Source organism: Genypterus blacodes, unplaced genomic scaffold (assembly GCF_046128005.1).
Source record: "Genypterus blacodes isolate CSIRO-AG114 ecotype Tasmania unplaced genomic scaffold, CSIRO-AGI_Gbla_v1 ptg000064l_1, whole genome shotgun sequence".
Lineage (NCBI taxonomy): Eukaryota > Metazoa > Chordata > Actinopteri > Ophidiiformes > Ophidiidae > Genypterus > Genypterus blacodes.
In genome coordinates this window covers 1,018,646-1,044,934 of record NW_027466876.1, presented here as the reverse complement: position 1 = coordinate 1,044,934, position 26,289 = coordinate 1,018,646, and the positions used below count along the sequence as shown (strand labels likewise).

Below are 26,289 nucleotides of genomic sequence, written 5' to 3'. Positions count from 1 at the left end.
GCTATAATTAGATAGATACATTTTCTATAATCAACAGTTTCATGGTTGTGGTGCAGGGATTTCCCCCTTTGTCTTGTTTCTAAATTCTTCACACAGGTTGATTTGTCATGTTTGAAATTCTGAACAGACTTTAGCAGAACGAGACTTGAAATGTTAATATTAAGGTTAATTAAGTTTTTTTTTGCTATTTATGAGTCCAGTCATGGTGTGGAGAAGAAAAGCAACATCAGTGCCATCACATCTTGGCACCGTCTGAAGACAAAAACAGACAAGTGGGGGGACGTCTACCATGTCCGTCCCACAGATGGCCCCGTCCCGCTCTCCCTCTGTTCCACTGGCTGGACCGGCACTGCCCGGCTCTCCGCTGGGTGCCTTTCCATGCCAGTCGTCCCCAAAAACCTAGCCTCCAGTCAGCCCCTCCTGCTCCTGGCACCTCTCACATCTCATCTGACTGCTTCTGTAAATAAATAACAACAACAAAATAGCAACAAGACGGTGACACCCGGCGGAACCCGTTCGGCCATATGGGACCTGCTACTTATCGGCGTTTGGAGGCGAGGGGGGGGTGGGGGGTCACAGATGGCTGCTCAACCCCCAAACCGCCACACATTTTTCCAGGCTGCTGTGCTTTCAGGATGTCGCCTATATCCTAAAAAATGCAAAGTTTGTAGGGTCAAGCCTTTTCAAAGCTCTGACCAGGAATTAATCACCCCCAACAGAGCCATTCCGATGAAAAATACAGATGAAATAGACACAGCCGAACACAGGAAAGTGTAACTTTAAGATGCAACCAGATTCCCAGATTTCCCTCAAATCCTGAATTTCCTCATAGCATCGGAAAACCCAAAATTTCATGTAGCTGCGTGAAATTCCAACACATTTCGCTTGGCTCTTGAGGCTGACAGGCCCTAAACAGCTACGTAAGATTTTACCTTATGAGTCATTGGTTTGGTTGTGGAACTTTCTTTCAATTTTGATTCATTCTAAAAAAAAAGGCTCAGATGGTTAAAATACAAAAGCAAATAATTAACCAAAGGGGCTGAATTAAAGGGGGGGGGGGATGTATAACGAGACAGGCGGCGGATGACTCACTTTGCATTAAGCTTTGAAGACGATCCCTGGCGGCCTGCGTCGGGCGCTCCAGCATTAAAAGCCTGCACGTCTTGGCACCTTGCTCAACAGAAAAGCAGGCGGTTCATCTGCGCTGCATTAGCGCTGAGCCTTTGTTCTCCCGAAGGGCCGTCAAATGGATGGACAGCTCTCTGAGACGTTTTATAGATACATTCTCCTCAAAGGGCAGCTGAGCACCGAGCTCTGAGAGTATTAGGAATGCATCCATCCATTTGTAAACATATGATCTGACATAAAACTTGAAGGTGGCATGAGAGAGTCTGAAGTTCTGTTTCTCCTCCTTTGTTGTCAGGTTTTGTCATTTCCTCCTCTCCTGGGTTTGTTCTTTGATTAAATGCCTCCATGTGTGTCGTACAAGGAAATGAATTCATTATTTCATCAAGTGTAACATCACAGAAGTGCTTTGGTGCTTTTCAGTTTCAGCAGATTGGAGTTTGGAGTAATGGAAACATTTCCACAGCACCTCAGCTAAACTCATCTCAGTGGGATATGATAAAGGTACAGAGGGAATTTGTAGTTTAAAATAGAAAGCACACAGAGGCTGCACAATCTATGTCATTAATAAGTCAAATGTGAAACTTTTAATCTGAATGTGAGCCAGCATCAGAAGGTACAAAGTGATTTCCTTTCCTTTCCTTTTTGTTTCTTTCTTATCATTTTACATACCAGGAGTCTGAAGTGGAGTGCGTTGACACTGTTGACTGCTGGGTGTAAAGGGAGCGCTCGTTTCTAGGGGCACAGACGTGCCATTCTGGGGGGGGGTTTCCTCCTCATCGTCGCTGTATAAGCTGATTAATATGCTGTACTGGAATGTTTAAGTTCGGCCGGGTTTTGTAAATATTGCATTTGTTCCTCTAAACTAGCTTATGTCAACATTAGATGATGATTAGAATGTGGATGAAATTGTCGATCTATGCATTTTATTTGGGATGTAGACCTTTTAAAACTTGTGTAGAAGTTGTTTAGACATCACAATCCAGTATAAATGCTTTGGTGTGACCCAAAGAGGGCTGCACCCGTAAATACAGGCAGGCAAATATGATCAGATACAGAGAATTTGATGTTGATTATGGTTGCTAAGGAGGGAGATGTGTGCCATTATATCAGGACTTGCATGTTTGCTTTTGTAACTTGAATTAGGATCAGACCACTTGTCCAGTAAACATCGCAGTATTCCAAGAAATCTAAAATGTTTCCCTGACTTCATCTTGTCACTCTAAATCGGACACATGTGCTTTAATTCTTTCTTTTTCTAGAAGTGGATTACAGGAGATATAAGACACATCGTTAATTCTTTCATATTCTGAACCAACCAAGTGACAGAAGTGCTCTTGGCTGCAGTCCCGGGTGGAGACATGACTGCTGTCTGCCTTTCTCTGCCTCCGTGTCCCAGTGGAGATGAGGCGGTCAGGCCCTGTGGATGGTTACCTGGCAGCCGGTGCAGCGGGGAGGCTGAGGAAAAGGTCCCCGAACACAACACTCAGCCTCTTAGCACTGATCCTCCTCACTCCCACTCTGTGCCACAGCTCCATCTGTGGCCATAATCACACTCAATCAACAGACACAGGAAGATTATATTACAGCCACTGTGTCAGCGCCGAGACTTTGACCCCCAGGCGGAGAGAAAGGACTCTAAATCTGCACGCAAACACAATGCCGTGTTGTTGAGCAGGTGGCCGTTTCAGTCATTTCTGATAAACCCCGTCACTCCACACTGCAAAACTCTCTAATCTTTTTCTTCCTTTTAATTTATCTGTTCATTTTATCTGTTATTGTGTTCTAAAAGCCTTATTTTCTTCAAATAAGTGAAAAAGTTAACGCACATCTGGCTTTTGGAGAAATCTCCATCTCAACTCAGAGTGAAGAAAATAACGTAACAATACATTTTTTTTGAATGACTTAAAGCAACAGTCTGTAAGATTGTGGAGTGAATGAAGAAGATTTTAACAACTCTCTCCTCCTCCTCCTCCTCCTCTTCCTCCTTCTCCTCCCCGTCTCCTCCTCCTCCCAAGCAAGAACATGAGGCCAACTGAGGTTACGGCAAACCTGTGGGTAAACAGTGGTACTTTATGGGCTGAAAGGTCGTTCCCCAATCAGATTCCATCATTAGGTGGCGCTATAGAGACATGATATTTTCACACAGGCAGCTGAATTTATCAATTCATCCAAAGATATTCTAAAAATGTGGTTGAAATGAAATTGTGGCTGCACGTTACATGCAGGAACTTCATTCATAATATATTTTGTTATTGTGTGAATCTTGATTCAGATTCTACTTTTACAAACACTTTCTAGTGTGACACACATGGTGGAGGGCTGTGGAGGTCCGAGCTCTGTCAGTCTGTGTTCACACCTTGTATTGACTCATTATCATTACTATATTAGACACCGAGGTCCGATCACAGGCTTTGCATCAACAAGTGACCTCATTATCCCGCTAACATATCCGGATAACAAAGATGGACGTTGCCCTGCGAGGTTGGCGTAAATGAGGCAAGACAAGTGACTTCTGCTGCACACGTGATCAGTGTAATAAAAGGAAGATGCGCTGCTTTGTTCAAACGCCTTGCAGGTTTTATTTGTCAAGCCGAGCCCAGATGGAGACGTATCCAAACCCCCGGACACGGTGGCCGTCCACCTCCAGCAACATGAGCAAATAACAACAGCTCTCCTAGCGCCCTTTAATCCCCCCTTCCTCATTCTCTTTTTTCTCTCACTACAACTGAAGGAGTGTGTGCTTTCTCTGTGTGTGTGTGTGTGTGTGTGTGTGTGTGTGTGCATTGGTGGGGGCAAGAAAATGGACTTCTGCGTGCTCGCTAGCAGCAACAGCTTTTTTTAATCCTAGCCCCAAGCCGCACTGTGCACTGAAGCAAGCTATTACATGGCAACAATTAAGAGGCTGGAGCGCAGCACCTGGTCCTCCCATTCGCTGGCCTTCAGTGGCAGCTGACTGTACGGTCCCCCCTGCCAGGTGGTTCCACTTCAATCACATTAGCTAGTCACTGTAGGGTTAATAAAGAGCCCCATAGACCCAGCCTCCACCCATAGTGCTTCTTTCTGCAGGGAATCTGAAGACAGGGCATTTTGAAACTCGTTAACATTAAGATCCCTCTGCCAGCGCTGCATAATTAACCCAGAAGGAGAAGGACAGGCTCCTTGGAATCTAATGTTTCAGGAGGAGGGGGTCTCTATCCGCTTATAGTCCATTTGTACAAAGAGCAGAGGATCAGAATAGACCTTTTCATGGATAGACAAAACAGATGGAGGCCAATTGAAATGAGACAGGCAGGGAGACTGTACATATCTGCCCGGATACTGGCGATGTGGAGGGATTCACAAAAACAAGTGGGCGAGCCAGCGGCCGCGCTTGTGTTCGGCTTTTGTTTGTGTGCGAATGTGTTATCAGACAAAAAACAGCTTGAGAAGCAAAAACCTGTAAATAAAAGGAGTTCAGGAGCAACGTGTCAGGCTGGTAATCAATGTGTAACCACCAAGTGCATGAATGAGAGAGATACAGTGAGCAGAATGTGGTGACATTTAAAGCAGCTCTGCCTCTATCAGCGCTGAAACGTCTCCATCACTGAGAGTCGCTCCAAACAAGTGACACATCTGCCAGATTCAACCTGATTCCAGTACACAACAGCACATGTTGAAAAGGTTTCCAAAAATGTAGGTTACTGCTGTGCAATCCAAAAATGATGTGGTTCAGGAAAGAAGTTGTAAGGAAAATACATATATAATAAGAAATAAACTGTCTGGAGTCTGAAGTCATTCATCGACTTTACCTTCTTTGTTTTATTTCCTTTACTTGAGAGGACAATACATCTTGAGTTGCAAAAATATGGACATTTCTGCAAACCGTTAAACAAAAAAATGAAGCCTAAATTGAATCCCCGTGTAGATTTTTTCCAATTTTCCCAAAAAATTCGCTGTTGTCTTTGAGACTAATTTTCCAGAACTTTTTGGAATTTTCTGTATTTTCTCCCACTATGGATTATTTCATAGATGTCTCTCTTGAATCAATAGTTTGCAATAATTAGACAATTTATTTATTTTTGGTGCAGCTTTGTAAGTGGCAAATGAAAAGAAACGTGGAAAAAAAAGGGGGCAGGGGGTCAAAGGTCAAACCAGCTCGCCTTACATTCACATCAAACCAGTGGATGTGCACGATATGTAACATGACTATACGTTCATCTGCCTTTTTCACAAGCATCACAAGACACATCAAAGGCCTCAGGCTGAGCTACAGCGTGAAGGAAAGAGGAGAGAGGGGAGGAGGAAGAGGAGGAGGAGGAGGAGGAGGGTGGCGTGCAGGATGCCCACACTTTAATCTTCTTTATTCGCCGATGTGAGGACAGACTGTCCCCAAATTCCATTTCTAAGAGAAATACTGATGCAAAAAGGCTGAGCGTGTCTTTATAGCAGAGTGAACAAATTGGGATGCAAATGTGCAGCCTTTGAACTGTGTAAAGTGCCATAATGGGATGATCCATAAATTATTAATCAGTGTTGGTTTAGAGAAGAACCCAGAGGATGGATGACATCATCACCACGCCCCCCACATCTACAAATCCTTATTCTTTTCTTTATCTTTATGTTAGTCTGATATGAAAGAGATTGCAAGTTTCCTATTTGTAATGATTTGAAATGTGACTTTATATGTTTTTAAATCCAATTCAGTTTTAACGTAGTTTGGTTTACATGGTATCAAAAAAATGGACAAAAAAATGATCATAGGGTAATTAAGATGGACAGTTAAATACATTTCTGTCTCTTAATAAGATATAAAATGTCTTGCAGTGTGGTAAGATAAGCAGTTTAGCATTAGTGAGGATCAATGCCACACAAAGAAGGACTCAAACGTTTTGGGGGTTTTAGTCACCAGAATTACTGCTCAGCCTTTTCTAAACATTTGGTCTCAGCATGAACAAACAGTGAACAACTCAACATAAATTCTAAAATGTGTGTAAATATGTTTGTTTATGGTCAAAACAAGGTGGAATATCTGTTTCTGCAGAGTGACGTTTGCTTTTGTACACAAAGAAACGTCTCCAAATGGCATCTATCTGTCTTACCTGCCGTCACAGGCTTTATCTGTCTTTTCTCCTCCCAGCAGGGAGTCTGTCTGATTGTTTGGGAAGCTGGATTAGCGACGCTCTGACTGACTCTGCATTATTGTGTTGCGTTGTGGAACTCAAACGCAGCCTTTCCACACGGATCCACGCCACATGCTGTCCAGACCAGCAGATAGCAGGCAGCAGACGCAATGTCAAGGCTGGTAGACCTCAGAGCCAGAGCACACTGTAAGAAGTGACACTCCTGGATTCAGTCTGAGACAAAAGCACAACTACAATTAATCAATTAATCAATCAGATGTTCTTTATATAGTACTTTACACAATAAAACATCCACACACAAAGCAATAAATGATTTTGTAATGAATCAAACACTCAATGAAATTCATCATAATGCTCATAAATCTTCATTCAATTTTCAATTCAATAGGAAAACAATCCAGAAAATGATAAATAAAACATTATAAAAAAATAAATACCAAGGATAACAACTGACAAATAAAAAAAATCTACTAAAAGCCAGAATATAAAGCATCAATAAAAGACATTCTCTGCTTGTTCTGACTTCTTCTGGATTATTAAAGGGCCTCTACTAGAAGACCTGAGGGCTCTGGAGGGTTCATAAACTAAACGCACATCTGTTAAATAGACCATTAAGAGCTTTATAAAGCAATAAAAGCATCCTGAACTCAAGTCTGATTCAAACATGTAGCCAATGCAGAAACTGGATTAGTATATGTGGATTACCAAAGTTATCAAAGTCTCACCGGAGTTCCAATCAGTAGTTCAGGATAGTCTGGGATGTCAGCGAAGAGTTGGATACAAATCTGAAAGTAGGGAAGAAGTTTGGAACCAGTTGTTAAGAATAAAGAACAAACTGAACATTTTAAGGAATCCTAAAGAAAAATTTGGATTATGGATCAATACTGAAAGTTTGGGGACATCAAGGACAAAGTCTGAAAAGTCAAGAATGCTGGTGGAAAAATAATGTCAGCAGCATTTTCCACTGGTGACTACAAATCTGAAATAGATGTTCTGACTGTTTCGCACTGAGGGAAGATGATTCTGCCACAGAGGCTCTTAGAGGGAAAATGTTTGGCTTGTTTTGGGGGGGATACTTTTTGCAGTGTAGGCGTGGTGTCCAGACTCGGGAGCAGCTGGTCAGTTAGCAGGCCACATCAGCGTCAGGCCGCCTCAGTGATAATGGGATTAGTTTAAGCCAGGCAGTAGGGAAAGCAGAGTAGGAGAGGGGAGGAGGAGGAGGCAGGGGGAGCAGAGGATAAGGAGGCAGTGAGGAGCAGCGAGGGGGGACAATCAGCACTCAACACCCGCGAAACCCTCAAAACCCATAACTGCACACCGCAGGGCCTGGATACTGCAGGTATGCCAGAGTTGTGCTTGTCTGTCTTCCAAATATGTTTCATTTCTAACAGGAAACTAAACATCCATCCATCCATTCATCCATTCATCCATTCATCCATCCATCCATCCATCCATCCATTCATCCATTCATCCATCCATCCATCCATCCATCCATCCCTGTTCAGCAGCAGTGCATGAGCCACCAAAACCACGTTGCACTGCTTTGTTATACTGACAAAAATAACAACGATAAAACTGAAAATGAAGAGTAGGAGGGGCTTAAGAAAGGGTATGTATGTATAAAACATTTGAACATTTTGCTAACAAAAACCAAGAACATCCCAAAGCAATGGTTCGAGGATAAGCTCAGAATTTATCAATCAAAGTGCTAGATGTTTGAAATGTTTGAATAAGCATGAAAGATATGAAAGTGGTTTGAGGAACTGATAATGTACTAAAAACAATACATGAATCTAAATGTACGAGAATTTAAGAGGTTTGATAAAGGAATGGATTTGAAAAAACTACACATCTGCAAGTGTATTCAAAAGGTCTGTAAACACCAATGACAAGCGTTCAATTCCAGGCTCAGGACTTGTCAATCCACCTTGGTACACACTCCCCCGTAGAACACCTGCAGAAACATATAATGGCCTCCTAGCAGCAGATGCAGCTCTATTACCATAGCCGATCTGACTTGCCAGCAGCCTCATCATCCTCGGGCTTTGATGGTTGGAGTCTTCGCACTAATAGTGGCATCAATACGAAGTGGAATTTTGGAAGGAGGAGAAAGCCCCTGAAGTCTATATGTGATTTCCTCTCCACCACCTCATAATTTGAGCCTAAAAGCCCCCCGAGCGCTCCTGCTGAGGACTGAAGAGGATTGTGGGGGATTGATCTGTGAGAGTAGATGGATGTGCGAAAGCCTCTAGAGCCGTCTATTGATCCCAGACGGCACGGAGGACCAATTCGTGATAACAAAAGGTCACCGGTCCTTAATCCTGCCCTTTAATCACAACGCAGGCTGCACGACCGGCGTCTGTCACTTTTCAAGAAAACACCAGAAATATGAGAATAACTTTCTTTTCATGGGAAGAATTTGTGTCTGTGGCTGATAATAGGAGAGCGCAAACCTCCGCCGAGCACACAAACACACACACCACACTCTAAATCTGTCATTTCAATAAAAGGTGACAGTGAGGCCAGTCTTTACATCTTCATCCACACGTATCTGACACACATGTTCACACCTGTAGCCGCCCACTTGTGGAAATGAGGGCTTAGTTACAGAACAATGACCTAAGAAACGAAGATTGATCCAAGCTGTGATCATCAGTAGTCACACCATACAGTCGAATCCATTCGCACCGACATGCTCAGATCCCTCCTACCCCTCTACTCTCTGCACGTATCAGAAAGCAAATTGCTGTGAAAACTATAAGTAATGGACCAATTTATGCGTTTATATGTCCGGGTTTTGTCCCGATTTATACAGAGTAAGCTTAGCCTGATTTATGCCTTTGTCAGACCATGGTGTGCGTTTACACCATCATATGTGGCTCAGGCCAATGGTCTTACACTAATATTGGAGCAGTAGTTATTGGTGGTAAAAGGCTCCGCCCAGAAGATAAGCAAACAGTATGTTTACTAACTTCTGCTTTAGAACATCATTGAGAATGTAATGCAGCTACATCTAGTTGTCACTAGACTGCAGACGTTCTTCTACTCTCCACAGGAATCACAAATTATTTTCTTTCATGTAAGAGCACAACTTCACTGGAAATGTTCAAAAGTCACATTGTTTGGAAATATTTCAAGAATTCTGAATTTGCAACAAAAAAACATCTTGTCCATCACATTTGGCAGAAATCTGTCATTGGTGTATAATGGGGATTTTCTTTCTTTCTTTATTTCCATTGCCTTTGTCTTTCACTTTCCACATGAAATAATTTAAAAATCCCCAAAATGTGCTGCGAAAATGTGAATGTTTCTGACAGATCTGAAAACGGCACATAAGGACGCCACGCCTGTCATGTGATCTATTTTTGTCTGAGTCCTTCACACTAACTCTGTAAACAACAAAAACAATGGAAAGCACACACACACACACACACACACACACACACAGTCCTCATTACTTTGTACATATACCAAAGGCACTCTCTTTGTCTCTCTCTCTCTCTCTCTCTCTCTCTCTCTCTCTCTCTCTCTCTCTCTCTCTCTCTCTCTCTCTCACACACACACACACACACACACACACACACACACACACACACAGTGAATTTCCCATGAGGCAGCTGACACATGCAGCTGCCTGTGGCTCTGACATGTTCATACATGTCATTCCAACATGCTGCTGACACATCCAGCACTCCTAATACATACACACACACACACACACACGTGCGCACCCACACGCTGAGCTGCATGTCAGAAGTGAGCAGAGGAACTTAAAGAAGCAGAGCTGATGGGTTTTAGAAGCAGAGGGAATCTGCACTTTTGAAATGATCTTAAGTGAAATGTTAGAGTGTCGCTTCAACTGGAGGGAAATATGTCATATAAATTAATAAATGAAATATATAATTATTTAACTAATTGGACCAAGTTTCGCTTAAAAACACATCTTTGACTTGGATGCAACACCTTTTCTGACAGAAATAGACGGCGTAAAGGTATAATATTATACAGTCAACAGCGCCCTCTCGTGGAGAACAAGAACCATGAACCATCATTTTCACCCACACGAAGTTGCCTGCTTGTGTTTCTTCATAACGAACCGACACACGCACACGCACGCACGCACGCACGAACACACACACACAAACACACACACACACACACACACACACACACGCACTCGTACGCACACACTATAATTTGAAGTTCAACATACTCATTAGTGTCTCTGGCTCTTTATGCTCTGGCTCAGATCCTCAGTTATGCTTTTTTGACAAATGTGAAATTAACTGTAAATGACCTCATTAAATAAAGCAGTTGGTTGATATTCAAAGGTCGGTGTCACATGGGGTCAGATCACCATCGGACCATCTGACACACACTGATAGTTTCTCATGTTACTGCTCATGTTTGACATTTTTAAATAGAAACAACATCTGATGGAGCTAAAGGAGCCAGTGAACTGCATCAAGTGTTAATCTAAAGAGCGTCTTTGTCTACGCCTAACACATTTATGGTCCATGATTTTTGTTTTAATCACTGATAAATAATCTCTTAAAATAAAAATAAAAAATAAAAATAAAATAAGGAGCACACTTTGCTCAAGTAAACTGAATGAACTTTGACCTTTTGTCCCCATCACATTCTGCTCCACAAAGACTACTCTGCTCAATTTAACGGAAACAGTGTCCTCGTGGAGAAAATAGATAGTGCATATGCAACTGAAGGACGAGTTAAATCAGTTTTCTAGTCATGTAAACAGTCTTCAAATGTGCTTTTTATGTTTTAACAATAAGATCAATGAATTTTTTGTGTGTTTTCTGTTTTCTAGTGTTGTGAAAACGGGCGATGCAGCCAAATATGGTGCTTCTGTCTGTAATTCAGTTCAGTATTCTTTGTCATTATGAGAATCCTCAGTGTAAGGCGATCTGGCCTCATTGAGCAGGTGACCTGAAGAGGATCAGGGTGTGGTCGCTTGTTACGGGTATGAAGCTGGGACGATCTGCAATGATTCCAACACAGGCTGAAGCTGACCGTCGGGGAGCAGACAGTTCAGATGGAGCAGCTCAAGGTGTGGGTATTCCTCAGCCTGCTGGTTCTCACCTCAGCCAAGAAAAACAATGCAAGGTACATTTCACATGGATAGATTGGAAGGGGAAAAGAAAATGGTGTGGAGATCTGATAATGTACTCCTAAAGATATGTGATGACATTGTTTTTTGTTCATTTTTCAGCTTGACCCATCAGCCCTCCTACCTGCTTGTGACGCCGAAATATTTTCATCCCAAAGTCCCAATATCAGTGCTCTTCACTGCACTCCGCCACTCAGATGTCACAGTGGAGATTGAGCTCAAATACAATGAGGACGTTCTCGCCAGCACTTCAGCTGAAGTCAAAAAAGGTTTGTAGATCTGAAACCACAGGAGATGTTTTTGAAAACGTTTGCAACACTTTTTATCATTAAATGTTCCTTTACCTGTTCAGTTTTAAATGTCACTGTCCCTTTAAATTCACGTCTGTTTCTCTCTAAAGGTTTGACCGAGTCACTGATCTTCGAACCTGTAAGTACGACGCAAATCACTTTATAGTTTTGTTGTATTTGAAAGACTACAGCACTCAAGAAAGTTCTCACACAGAATAATGAATAAAATCCCTCTGCATGTGCATCAACTTTGCATTTTCAACTTCACGCAATGAATTTGTCTTTGATTTGCCACCTAATAAGCTGCAAAGAAGCATGGTTTGGTCTATTGATCAAGGAATTCACTGACAAAAATGGAAGAATGAGCCAAATCGACCATGAAGATCGGTAAAAAAAGGATTTACAACATTGAAATTCCAAATGAAATGTTTCTCATGGCTGATGTAGGTCACACTGGATAACCCCAACCTCAAGCCAGACATGGAGGAGCCGTTCACGCTGATGGTCAGTGGCCGAGTGGGGGAAAAGGTGGTGTTCTCCGACAAAACAGAGCTGCACCTCAAACACAAGGTCCTCTTCACATTCATTCAAACGGACAAGGCCAAGTATCTGCCCGGGCAGGGGGTGAAGATCCGGGCTGTGACCATTTGCCCGGATGGGAAACCCTACACGAGCCCAGTCGACATCATCATTAAGGTGAGTGCGTCAACATCAATCATCATCTCTTTGGGATGATGAATATAATGAATTCTATGTTGTGCTTTTGGATGATTGGTTACTTTCTTTATCGTTCAATGCTTGGTATGAGCAGGATCCGCGGGGGAACCGGATCAGACAGTGGCTCGCTCTGGATAGTGACCTTGGCGTCGTGTCGAAAGAGTTTCAGCTCTCTGATAACCCACCTTTGGGCCACTGGACCATTTGCACTTCAGTCAAGGTGAGTCTGTAATCCATTAATTGGCAATTACACACTGAAAGTTCAGGAAAGAAAGCTACTATAACCAGAGCTACGGTTCCTACATGGAGTACTTTGTTTGCATTTGTGCCACATTTCAATGACAGACCCATACAAACACACAACTTACATTCTGTGACAAATCCCATCAATCCTAAACTCATCCTCCAATTCAGTGACAGACTGTGTTGATGTTTCTTTGTAAAATATCAGATTCAATTCTTTAAAATCATGTGTGTGTGTTTCCTTTTCAGGGTGTTCTCACTGAGAAGCAGTTCATAGTGGCCTTTTACGGTTTGTATGCTTTGACTATACTGCCTGTACTGAGTGGGGTAACATTGTTACACTTGATTCATTCCTTCATTTATACTCCATTCCTTCCTACTTACCCTTTTCTGATGATGAATATCATCAGTGTGGGTTAGGGTTTGGGTTAGAAACAGCTGCAGAAACATTCTCCCACTCAGTCATTAATAATTTTTCTATTTATTTTATTATTCCAACAAAATCAGAAGCGTTCTCCTCATTTACACCTTGCACACGTCATTACGCATTGCCTAATTTGCATTGACCATATATGGCTGTAATCAAGAGGAAATTGCCTTCAGGTGTGCGCGCGCGCGACTTTTTTAGGCTTTGGCGTTCACGACACTTCTCTGTTTTCAGCGTACGCAATGTTTAGGGGGGATTCTACGCAATGTTTTAATCAAATACATTAAGACATGTGTTTTAAGAAATGTGACTTGGGTGCACCTAGAGGGATTCGCTTTCTCCCTCCATCTGATACAGGAATGGAGGGTTTGTGCTATGGAATGATACAGGTGTGCTATTGAACGCAGCAGAGGTGTTATGGTGGCACGATTGTTTTTGTTTTTTTATGAATAACCTCCATGTTTTGTGTGTTTGGTTGCAGTGCTGCCAAAGTTTGAGGTGGTGATAGACGTGCCGTCTGCCATTTATCGTGAGACTCTTTACGGATCAGTCACGGTTAAGTGAGTACATAATCTTTTAAAAACAAACAAAACAGACATTGTCCTGTGATTTGGTTGTTATATTCCTAGTGCCATAACATCAAACATGGATGACACATCTCTGCTAGTCCCTGTAAAGAGTGATGGCATGTGGTGCTACAACATAATGAATATCCCTGAGTTAGTGTTCATCCTCAGTCTGACTCTTACAGTTCATCCTTGTACACATCCCTATGAGTCAGACACCATTTAGGTGTTCTAAAACATCAGGCGACCAATGGAACTACAATATTGCTCCTATGACTTATTAGAGCTCCGAATTTATATATATTGCTATATATATTTGCTATAATAATGATCATATTTATACATTACTTGAAGACTATTTGCGATCGCTGTATTCTGTATTTCATCCCAAGGCATCAGTATGGGAAGCCAGTCAAAGGACACATGGCTATAAAGTTTACCCATTATGTTAATGGAATGGCCGAACATCATAAAGAGACTAAGCAGGTATGTAATTCTGTTCAGTGTCTCGGGTGTGATCTGGAATTGAACTGTTACATTCCATTTATTTTCTGTAACATTTAATTGTAATTGAGATATGATAATGAACAAAACTTGTTCTAGATTGATGGAACCGCAGACTTCATGTACGAAGTTCCTGACTATCAATACGATGAAGCCAGACCCGGGGATTATGAAGAACACTCTGAAGGCGCTTACGAGGAGAAGAATATAAAAATTGAGGTTTACGTTACTGAAGACCAAACAGGTAATGAGGATTTTTGTTTTTATGTATTTCACAATATCGGCACTAAGGTCTACACACTTCTATTTAAATTGCTGAAAAAAATTCAATTGCTGATTGAATATCATTTCCAGTTTGTAAACCTCTGCAGTGTAAAGTCATTTTAACTTTTCATTTAATTTAGTCCTCTATTTGTTTGATTTCATCTTGTATGTTTATGGTCAGGGTGAATACTTGCTCATTTTTCAGGTCTGACATACAACAGTACAGCATGTGTAGCAGTGGCAAAACAAGCTTTGGACTTGAGCTTTATAGATCATGACAACACGTTTATACCCTCGCTCAACTTCACTGCTAAGGTAAGAAAAGCAACGTTTCAGACTGACTGTTTGGTATTTACATTTACAATAGTCCTTAAGAACTGCGTGATGTGTTTTGTTGTAGATCTATGTCCATGGCATTTTAAAATTAGATTCAACTCTTCTGATTAGCTGCTGTTTTTTTGCATCCGATGAAGTGCACACAGTGAAGCATTACGTTACCAAATACAGTATGATGACACATCTGTTTGACCTAGAGATGGAGGATGATGATGTCAAAGCCCAGAGACATCCAACAGCAACAATGGTTGCCAGACAGGGAAACTAGAAGCTTTGATATCACATGGAAGTATTTGTTGTTGTGATTTAGTTTCTCTTGACCAACAGCGACCATCCAAAGTTGTGAAAAGCTGAATTTTCTTTTCTTTTTTCTTTCCTTGCTTGGCATAGAACAACTATCGGCAAGTTATATATATTTATACTTGACCTGCAGGGCCTTAATTTAAGTTACTACTAATAGTAATAGTAAAGGCATTTTTGTATCTGTGCACACATTTGAGTCTGATTTGTTAAAGCATCTTTTTCTATAAATTTACACAAAGCTATGTAAACCATTGAAACAAAGATATTAATAATAATGATTAACAGTGTTTTTCAAATATTGCAGCTGAAAATATCCACGTATAATGACATGCGGCTGTCATTGGAGGATCAAGGAAAGACCGTTGTGGTGTCGGTGATGCAGGAAAATAATAATAATAGGCTGTGGGAGCCTTACCAAGAAATGGAGTTTCTTGTCCCCGCAGATGGAGTCATACCATTGAATATCTGGACGACGAATGAAACTCGTGCAATCACGATTGACGTAAGTAAAGCTGTGAAGGATCTTGGATTGTTGACAGATCGTGATTGATTCCTGGATCTGTGCTGAATAGCGTTTGGTTGGTTGTCTATCATAGGATACACAAGAAAAATGTCATTAGATTAGTAAAGGTAGGAAATGAGGAAATACTCAAGTACTCTCAGTGTCCTAGATCTATACTGAAGTCCGGTAGGCAACGGCAGAATAAAGTTTCATCTGCAGGGGTTGGAAAGTTCAAAAAGAGGGTTTAACATTCGTCCAAAGGACATCAAAGAAAATGTATTAAGGTGCCTTCACAGATTTATTGTTTTTTTTGTTTTTTTTAGGTTTCGGTTGGCGACAGCATGCAGTCTCTGTGGGTCTATAGAAACCGCCGATCCCACAGTAACTCCTTCCTGCAGATCCAAAAGCTCCCCTGCGCTCAGGTAAACATGAATTGTAAAGAGGAAGGTCCAATGCTGACATCATCTCTGGTGATCAATTGTAAGAAAATAAGTGACACAAGACAGCTACAACCAGGCACTTTGCTCTCCTGCAGCTATGTTCAATCAGTATTAATATTTAAGAAATGATAAAACCCTATCCTATTATGATGAAGTTGTGTGACTGGATCCCGGTCACATTGTTGGAGTTCTAGTGTCCGTTTTTAATTTGTTCTTGCACTAGTGTGATTAAAGGCCGGACAGACAAAAAACCAGGACAGGGTGCACACCCCACCCAAGTCGTATTCGGCTGCAGCATTCCGACCAGCAAGGTGCTTGTTTGTGATGAGCAGGATTATATTTCAACCCGCTGAGAATAGTACCTCCACCTACAAATAGTGTCACATGACCCAAAATACAAGACAATAATCAGTTTCTATTGTGCAGTCGCTTAAACCGGCCTGTCTCACGGGAACAGACAGAGTACAACAGAAATGGTGAAGATGGGTCGGATGATTTAAAGAAAAGAATGTTGAACTTAATTGAACTTAATTTCATGTATTCTTCTGATTCTGCAGGTTGGTTCACCCGTTACACTGTCTATCGAGACCACCTTCACGGCCAACAAGTTTGACTTCATCGTAAGTAACTCATTTGGAAACTCAAAGCTGTTGTGATACATTTTGCATTTCAGAGCTATTTGTTTTTAAATTTGAATTTTTTGATACAGTCTCTGTCTGAAACCTAATGAACTGAGACGTAATCATTCCTGAGGTGTTTGTGTTCATCGAGCTGCATTCAAATGTTACCCAAGACTCTCTTGTACCGTAGAAATTGGTTCTGCTCCAGCCTGAGCCCACTGATCAAGAGCTTGTATCAAATCTGCCTCTTTGAAAAATAGCTGATGTTTGTTCTTTGTGTTTTTTTTTGTTGTCAAGGTGATGTCTAGAGGCAAAATTGTGGCACATGGTCAAACTTCCCAGAGCTCTATAACTCTACAGACAAATGAGGACTGGGCTCCTCTGGCCTGCATCGTTGTCTACTGCGTACAGCCAGATGGCGAAATCATCAGTGATAATCTGCGTCTGCCCATGAAGAACATCTTAAGAAACAATGTAGTTGTTTCAAACACTCACTCTCTTAACGCTGCAGTATCCATTTTAAAACATCCAAATATACCCACAGGCAACAGTCGTGATGCTCTGATATGATGGTGTATAACAGTATATGACTGACTGGCCTGTGTTTGGCAGGTGTCTCTGAGCTGGAGCGAGCCCATGGCCAAGCCAGGTGAGATGCTCTCTCTGATGGTCTCGGTGGAGAAGGCTGGATCTCTAGTTGGAATCCTTGCAGTTGACAAGGCCACACTTTCAAAACACTCGAGCAACGACATCGATGAGGACATGGTGAGAGCAACTTCCCTGCCCTATACACATGCACTATACATGCTTATATGAAGGGTTTTAGGCCCACACGCCTTACGTTTTCACTAGTTTCCTGTCATAATATACTCTAGGTACACCTATGAAACCCAACCTGCTGCTCCCACACCAGTATCAGTGCAGACACTATTTTGTCTGCTCATTCAAACAGGTTTTCAAACAATATGTGCCCTATTTTGCCTTTCTTCATCTTTGTGAGCCGTATCAGTGGCACTCTCTGAGGATGTCATTGTGTGTTGACAGATGCTAAAGGAGATGCTAAACTATGGGAATCTCATGGAAGACATGATGGGAAATAAAAACTCCATTTTCAAGGTAAGCCTTTTCCCCTTGCAGTAGGTGTCAGAACTGTGAAGCTCCTCTTGTACCCAACACTCCTGAAAGATGGGAAAACATAGCAAAGATATACTGTGAAAAAGAAAAATACAGTATCATCAATTACTGCTAGAAACCTGAATCATTGAGTCATTTCTTCTGAAACTTGTGTTCTTACGTCTTCCATGTTTCTGCTCAGGCGTGTTGTCTTGTGGTGTTGACTGATGCTAAATTACCCATGACCGACACATATTGTAAGTTCTAAATTCAACTCCGATCCAGACCTTGTCTTTCATAATCACCCTCTGAGGTGCTCACTTAACTGCTGCTGATCTTCCCATAGCCGAAATCGTTCACTATGCTGAAGATGGGTCACCAGAGGCGGAGCCACATGTGCGCAAGAACTTCCCAGAGACCTGGCTGTGGATGGATTACCACACAGGGTGAAGGATCAGCAAATCGCTGCAGAGATTTTATGTTTTGTTTTTGTTTTTTTGCAATTTGAAATGGTTAAATCCACAGCAGAGCTCCAAAAATAGCAAAAAATCTGTCACCATCTTCTGAGTTACAGACCCAAGAACTGGCTGTTACGCTGGGAAGACAACTGTGAAGCTTAGGTGATCGTTCCTGTAGTTAGTAGAACCTGTATAGATCACAATGAAGTTGATGTACTTTGAATCTTCTCAGATCAGATTGAAAAGTGAATACTAGAAAACTACATAAACTAACCAAGTAAAGTCTTGAAACATGATCTGTCATTAATTTAAGAGAAAAGAACATCTGAACTGATTGACCAAATCGGAGATCTTGTTTCTACTCTATTAAACTATGAAATTTTGAACGTGTATCATTGAATTTATTGCAACTATTTAACTATTCTCATTTAAAGAATAGTGCAATAGGGCAGTTTTTGTCACATGTCCGAATATAAGAAGTCTAATTATGCCAGTAACCCGCTTCACTCTCCACATAGTTTTTGTATCTTGCATAGTGTTTGACATTAAAATACAATTCCTTTGATACTCTCCACAGTAATTCGACCACAGCAGAGCTGACTGTGGTCGCTCCAGACAGCTTAACGACTTGGGTGGCCACCGCCTTTGTCATGTCTGAGAAACTCGGCCTTGGCATTGTGAAGATGCCTGCAGAGGTAAGTTTACCACGACACACCGAGCACAGATCCTCCCCCAAACTGATCTTGCCTTAATTTTGCTTTAATTTTGCATTCAATTTTTCTGTAGGCTCTGTGTTTCCTCTGCAGACAGCAGTATATGTTCTGCTGCAGACTGCAAACTGAAAGTTTCCATGTGACTGTGTTTCCAGCTCACAGTGTTCCAGGATGTTTTCCTGTCCTTGAATCTTCCAGCCTTCATCATCCGAGGAGAGGAGCTGGTTATGCAGATTGTTATGTACAACTACCTCCCATATGGCCTGGAGGTCAGCCACACACACACACACACACAAACTGAGTATCTAGAAGCTGGTGGTTTGAATTCACCAAAAGGTTCTACCGATGAGTGAAGTCCCTCTTTGAACCAGTGGTAATGCATGATATTAGGAACATTGGCCAATTCAACCATTGTTCTATTTTACAAACTTCTCCCTGCTCCAGCCCTCAGGGGTCGGGCGAGCGTTCTCATATGACTTGTTTATATATAGTTTGTGTCTTTGAAACTTTTATGGGTGAAACCTAACCCAACAGCACTTTTGAAAATGACCTAAGGCTCCTCCTCTGAATTGTGTATTGCGCGATTTCCTTTATTTTTGACACAAACAGTAAGGTTGTGTCGGGTACAGAAACAATACACTGGCTTGGTGTTGTCCTGTCCCTTTAAATGGATGACACAGCTCATTGTGAACACACAAAGTTAGGCGAAATTGATCTGGGACCCTTCTGAATACCAGATATGCCTGTTTTAAATCAGTCTGAGTTTGAGGGTGTGATATGTCACAACAGAATGCATCAGATCTCAGGGGACAGCTGTACAATACACAATTTTGTGGTCATGGGGTTTATTTGGGCATTAAGTTACACTACGCTCATGTGGCGTCTGGGTTTGAGTATCTTTTTTTTATGTCTGCTCCCATCTAAAGACACAAAAGCTACCAAAGCTCTTGCTATCTTAAATATGCTTTCATCGCATGCCTCATTAATGTTTATTGAAAGATCTCGGGAGGCTTTGAAACATTTTGTACGTTATCTGGAAACTGCATACACCCTTGTCTTATTTCAGCTCTTCTTTGCCCTTTTAAAGATGTCATGTGATCTGGGTGTGTGTCCCCTCCTCTCTTTGTTGTCAGGTCATGCTGATTATCGCTGAGAGTGACACCTTTGAGTTTGTCTTCCCTGACAATGAGGACCTATCTATGGCCAGTGCGCGTGAATTGTTTGTAGAGAGCCAGAGCAGTGCCTCCGTCCTGATTCCCATCAGACCCCTGATCCTCGGAGAGATTCACTTATCTGTGAAAGCCATCTCTTCTGCGGCGACTGACACAGTCATCGGGACCGTTCTCGTCAAGGTGCATCAATATGGATTTCAGTCAGGTTTACATGAAAATACCTTCGAAGCGGGAAACACTCCAATTTCCAACTCTTTCTGACATTTTGCCTCGTTTCTTCTCAAATAGCCGTTTTCAACATCTTGTCTGTTTACAGAATGGTTTTATTTTCTTCCCGAGTTTCCTGTATCTGCATTACTTAGCATTAAGTTGAAAATACGTAAGTTAAATGAATTTGGTTCAATTTTGTTTGTCTTGAAATACTTTCCTGTAGAAAAACCAATATTTATGTTAATTACATAGCATGCACAACAGCATAACATGACAATGCAGTGCAGTGCATGTTTTGAGGATAAAGTGAAAATTCAGCAGTGAAATTGCAAGAACAAATTCAGACGTGAGATTTATTATGACGAGAACTCGGTTTCATCAAATCTTGAGCGTTCAGCTCAACATCTCAAATGATGAAACAAACATCTATGCAAAGCTTTTGTATAGATAACCTGTAAACTGTTGTAACCAAAGAAATCATGCTCTTGTTTTCCAGCTCTGCCTTTCCCAGAAATATTACTCACCACTTCTGTTTGTGTGTCCATTTTTCATGGTTGATTGTGTAGCCTGAAGGACTGGAGCAAATATTCTCCCAAACAAAGCTCTTGGAGATTTCTACCTCTGGGTCAAGCATTTCCCGCCAGATGTCGTTCACCTTCCCAGCAGATGTTGTTGAAGGCAGCAAGCGTGTTGAAGTAACTGTAGTCGGTATGTAAACACATTGACAACAACCTTGAGTCAGAGAAACATGTTTGATTCCTGGGAACTCAGGCGGTTTGTACAGAACAGCAGAGGATTAAAAGTCTCACGCCTGACGCCATATTAGCAGTTTAACAAGTAGACTTAGGTTATGTTTCTGAGGTGGAAAGATGCTGTCTTATTCATCTTGTTTATGCAGGATTCACAACTCAACTCTGAGTCTAAAATTACACCTTAACTTTATTTACAATTAAGTCTAATGACCCACATTTTCTAACCTATCAGAAAGTACATCTCATTTGATTTTGGAGCCAAGACAGCTTCCTTGTTCAGCACCTAAAAGAGATGTCGTATTTCCTTGAGATAAGATTTTCAAGACTAATATAAAATTCTCTCTCTGACTGTGTGCTCTTAATTGATTCAGAACATCCATTACTGACACGTGCGTGCACAAATGGGTAGAAATGAGGCCCTAAGGCTCTGGAGTGTAAGAACTATTTCCGTGTAGTTCCAGGTCCAGACGCTGAACATGGACCACATATGTGCCAAAAGCATGGAGGATAATATTTGATATGGTACTTTTCCATGTAACAATCTCCAGACATTCAACAATGAACACGTGCAACACAACATGCAGTGCAGGGGCTCATACTTTCCACGCAGCATGGAACTACTCCGCTGCATTGAATTTGTCTTTTGGTTCCCCTCTGAGAAATCACCCTGTAAAAAGAGAACTGTGCTTAGTTTATGTGCAAATGTTTGTTTTTGTTCTTGGGATGTTCATGCTTTTTCTGCTTTGTCTGCTTTTCCACGGCGATAAAGGCGACATCCTCGGTTCTTCCATCAAGGGCCTGAATTCTCTCATCCGGATGCCGTTTGGCTGCGGGGAGCAAAACATGATCCACTTTGCGCCAAACATCTACATCCTGATGTACCTCCGTGCTACGGGACAGGCTGACCGGGAAACCACAGAGAAAGCCACAGCTTACATGATATCAGGTGTGTGTGTGTGTGTGTGTGTGTGTGTGTGTGTGTGTGTGTGTGTGTGTGTGTGTGTGTGTGTGTGTGTGTGTGTGTGTGTGTGTGTGTGTGTGTGTGTGTGTGTGTGTGTGTGTGTGTGTGTGTGTGTGTGTGTGTGTGTGTGTGTGTGTGTGTGTGTGTGTGTGTGTGTGTGTGTGTGTGTGTGTGTGTGTGTGTCCGTCCACCCACCCACCCAGATTAATGTAATTTCCTCTACTCAGGCTATGAGCGAGAGCTGTCCTACCAGAGAGAAGACGGTTCCTTCAGTGCGTTCGGAGACAGTGACAGTTCTGGGAGCACATGGTATGTCATCCCATTGTAATAACTCCAATGCATGAAGCATAATGGGAACAATCTGACTTCTCCTACTGCCCTGTAAAGTGCGACCTAGTTCAGATGTGTGTCTGTCTGTCCTTTGTGCAGGCTCTCTGCCTTTGTACTGCGGTGTTTCCTGCAGGCCCGCTCATTCATCCCCATCGACGACTCAGTATTGAGCAAAGTTGGAGACTGGCTAGTACAACAGCAGGAGGTTGGTGGGAATGCCATGGAGCCTGGCAGAGTCATCCACACGGAGCTTCAAGGAGGCCTGGACACACCTGTCTCCCTCACTGCCTACATGCTCATGGCTCTGCTGGAAGATGACGACATAAGGGTGAGCGTGTTATTCAGATCCACCTTATGATGCTTTAACATTGTTCAGAAGTCTAACTTATCTGTTTTTAGATGTCGATACCATGAGTCCATCTCCAAATGACCTCCATGACAAACCATTTCATAATATACAACTTTGGTTATTGAATGACTGACAGACTGAATTATGCTGGTGTTGCCTGTCTGACAGATCCGCTATAACAGCGAGGTGTCTGCAGCTGTGGGGTTTCTGGAGACCAAGCTGGCGCTGGGCATCGATAGCAGCTACAGCCTCAGTCTGCTCACCTACGCGCTCGCTCTTGCCGGTAGCTCCAGTGCCAACTCGGCACTGACCGAGCTGATGGGACGAGCACAAATGACAGGTACCGCGGTGCAGGAAATCATTTTGTGATGTGATGGAATGAATTCAGTTGGAATTAACCGTACCGCAACAGGAAAGAAGTCATGTCATTGCTTTGCTTGCAGATGGTGTGCCGATGTGGACTTCCTCAGACGCAGGTCTGTCACAGTCATGGCAACCTCGCTCGGCAGACATCGAGATGGTGTCTTATGTGCTGCTGTCCATGTACAAACTGCAAATCATGGCGCAGGGCCTGGGCCTCCTGAAATGGCTCAGCCAACAACGGAGCCACCTAGGGGGGTTCGGAAGCACACAGGTTAGACCTTAAAGCAGGTATCGTTGTCAGATTGAGGAGAACGCATTACTGTGGCCTCTGCCTCCATTCAGATACTCTCAAATCCTCTGCGACTTTGTGAGACGTCAGTATAGTCACAGGAACATCTGTGGTCGGCCATTAGGTTTGGTAGATTTCCATTGACGGTGGAGATGCACGTGTCACACAGATTGGAGGGATATAAATGTTACCAGCAAATACTGTCCAGGTCTCCATATCCATGTCATCCACCTTAGCTGAACTGAAGTGGATGTTATCAACATTCCATAGCTTTCTAAGTAATCATCAGTAATTTCAAGTATTTCAAGGGTAGGTTTTAGTTTCAAAGTACATGTTATTGATTTAATTCACATGAAGTCATCTCCCATATGTCAAATTTGGTAGCTATACCCAATATGATATGAAGCCGCATGCTTACAGTCGGACGGGTCTTTGTTGAGACCATAAACCACTCAGGTTCAGGTTTCAAGCTGTTTGGACCAAATGGATTTTGAGTGTTGGATCAAACCGTTGGGTCATTGAGTTTAACTCCACCTATAATGTTCAGGAAAACCTTCAAAATTACGGTTTTGACATCAACTCAACCAGCATATAATTTTAAAGGATTTAAAGCTCCATCCTGAGGAAATCCAAACATCTTCATGTCACACAGTCGGGCTGGAGAGAAACACTTCAGTGCCATATCCGTTTTCTCTGTCATATTTGAAAAGGAAAATGTGGTGTGTGGCTCATCAGAGGGGGACTGTGGCTTTGACTACACACACACACACAAACACACAAATGCACACACATACAGTATATGCTGTATAAGCACATACAAAGATTTGGATCCCAGAAAGTCCAAAGACTCACAAACTGAAGATCCATCCATTCATAAACCTCAAATCGAGAATCATCAGATCAGATCCCATCTCGCTCTCTCTCCCTTCCTTCCTTCCTTTCTCCCTTCCTTTCTTTAGGACACAATAGTGGCTCTGCAGGCTTTGTCCATATATGCCTCACATGGTGGAAGTCAGGACCTGGACCTCGTCATTACAGTGAACACCGACCCCACAAACACTGTGGCAACTTTCTACATCGACGAAAACAACTACCTGCTTTACCAGATGGAGGAGGTACACTGATGACGACACACACACTGCAAAAGTACATTTGCTCTTCTGTAACTGCACACAAAAGAAAAAATAATAAAAGTGGCAGTTGCATGCATTTGGACAGAAGAAACCCTGAATGTCAGTTTGAAGTAACTGTTGTTGTTTTCCCTCGCAGATCGAGCCAGAGGATGAGATTACCCTTTCCATCAATGCAGTGGGAAAAGGGTTTGCCCTCTTTCAGGTACCTGGTCTCAAATGTTGTCAAAGTTGGTCCTAAAGCATGTATGCTGGAAAAATGGCTCCTCCTACTGGCGTGTCTCTAATTATGCAGCTTCATTGATGAGTGTTTTGATTGAATGTATATTTTTGGTAACTTCCTCTAGTGGCCTGAAACCCTTTTGGTGAAATTATGCCTCCACCAATGAGTTTAGGTTTGTTTGTTTTTCAGCCAGATATGTGATAATAAAGACTTTGAGCATCCAGACTGGGATATTGGTGTGTGACCTCTGAGTGCCCTCTTATTCCCTTAGTGTTCCAGCATAGGAAATGTAAGTCTGCAGGAGGAATGGCCCTGTGATTGATGTACAAACATCAAGATTTCGAAGCATTGATTTTCAGAGTTGGATTGAGAGATTTCCCCTTTCCTCAGATGAACGTGTTCTACAACATCGAGAGCGGAGGGCTGCAGAGGAGGAAAAGAGACGCACACATGGACGAAGCCTTCGTTTTGGAGATCACGGTGTATGATGACGGGATGAACTCAGCAGATCTATTCATCTGCACCAGGTGAGCCGGTCTGTCTTATTATTATTTTACCTGTTGAATAATGCAGGATTTTGTCAATTTGTTAACCCGTTGCGGTGCCTCCTTGCAGGCTGGAGGAGGGTCTGGGCCTGAACGCCACAGGCATGGTCGTCATGGAGGTGTATCTGCTGAGCGGCTTCAGTCTGGCTGCGCAGGGACTCCAGACCAACGACGTGTTAAAGAAAGTGGAGTGTGAACCGGGGAAAGTCATCCTGTACTTGGACTCTGTAAGCTCTAGTCTGACTGCGTGTGTATGAAACCTTACGGTATAGAAAGGCAGGAAGGCCTCACTGACCTCGCACATTCACCTCTGGAGTTGAATAACTGTGAGCTGTGTTTGTGTTGCAGGTGACCACAGGTAACGTGTGCTTCGATATCCCTATGGTCCTGGAGTATCTGGTGGCCAATGTCCAGGATGGGATTTGTGTCATTTACGATTACTATGAACCACGTAAGAATAAGTCTCTTATTTATAATGCATTCATGCTATAATGAAGAACATGTATACGTCTTGTAAAGTCAAATAGAATTGTTCAACAGCTACGGGTGTATAATTGATGGATGCATTACAAGCTTAAATGATGATACTGCTACTATATATAGCTAGTATTGCTACTACCAGTGTCAGAACATCTATTATCACTACTGCAAAGCTGCTGCGGCGGCGACTATTGCTGCTACACAGAGCCTCTTTGTGTACAGATGGGTAAAGAAAAGGCAAAGAATTGTTTGTTTGTGATGCTCAATCTTTAACCCCTGACCTTTGCATCCCCCTGCGCTCCCAGGTCGAAGGACAGAGATGACGTACACATCAGAGACGAGGAAGCAAATGTCCCCCTGCGCCTTCTGTGGCGAGGACTGCCAGGGCTGCAAAGCGGGAGAGAAGCCCATGGCAAGTGGTGCAACTCAAACCAGCAGCTGCCCCCTGCTGGGCCTTTCACTGTTCCTTCTGCTCCTCCGCCTCCTCATTTAAAAAACAGCTAGTTCAGCTTTGTTGATGTAAACCTTTGGAAGGTGAAACATTGTAAGCAAGGTCTGTGCTGTTACGTCTGTGTTAGTGTTTGTAACTCAATAACAAGAATTGTACTGATTT

The 26,289-nt window shown here is 42.4% G+C and overlaps 1 protein-coding gene across 1 annotated transcript; it reads left to right on the top strand.

Moving 5' to 3' along the window:
- Positions 1–289: 289 nt before the first annotated feature.
- cd109 (CD109 molecule) lies at positions 290–26,169 on the top strand. The gene is made up of 35 exons (XM_076154910.1): positions 290–368; positions 2,525–2,594; positions 11,268–11,372; positions 11,479–11,645; positions 11,777–11,805; positions 12,114–12,362; positions 12,478–12,603; positions 12,876–12,915; positions 13,535–13,613; positions 14,012–14,105; positions 14,223–14,367; positions 14,593–14,702; positions 15,331–15,528; positions 15,852–15,950; positions 16,526–16,588; positions 16,886–17,062; positions 17,201–17,353; positions 17,633–17,704; positions 17,904–17,958; positions 18,048–18,147; positions 18,737–18,854; positions 19,028–19,141; positions 20,006–20,224; positions 20,821–20,962; positions 21,776–21,952; positions 22,195–22,276; positions 22,397–22,625; positions 22,815–22,986; positions 23,090–23,280; positions 24,258–24,413; positions 24,568–24,633; positions 25,042–25,178; positions 25,267–25,423; positions 25,545–25,647; positions 25,982–26,169. Exons 1-35 carry the CDS (start codon positions 290–292, stop codon positions 26,167–26,169), a joined length of 4,461 nt encoding a protein of 1,486 aa, XP_076011025.1.
- The last annotated feature ends 120 nt before the right edge of the window (positions 26,170–26,289 follow it).

Coding starts and splice junctions, on each gene's coding strand:
- cd109 (XM_076154910.1), top strand. CDS start 290: ATGTCCGTCCCACAGATGGCCCCGTCCCGCTCTCCCTCTGTTCCACTG. Junction 17,705..17,903: donor ATAAAAACTCCATTTTCAAG/GTAAGCCTTTTC, acceptor GTTTCTGCTCAG/GCGTGTTGTCTTGTGGTGTT. Junction 25,424..25,544: donor TCATCCTGTACTTGGACTCT/GTAAGCTCTAGT, acceptor TTTGTGTTGCAG/GTGACCACAGGTAACGTGTG.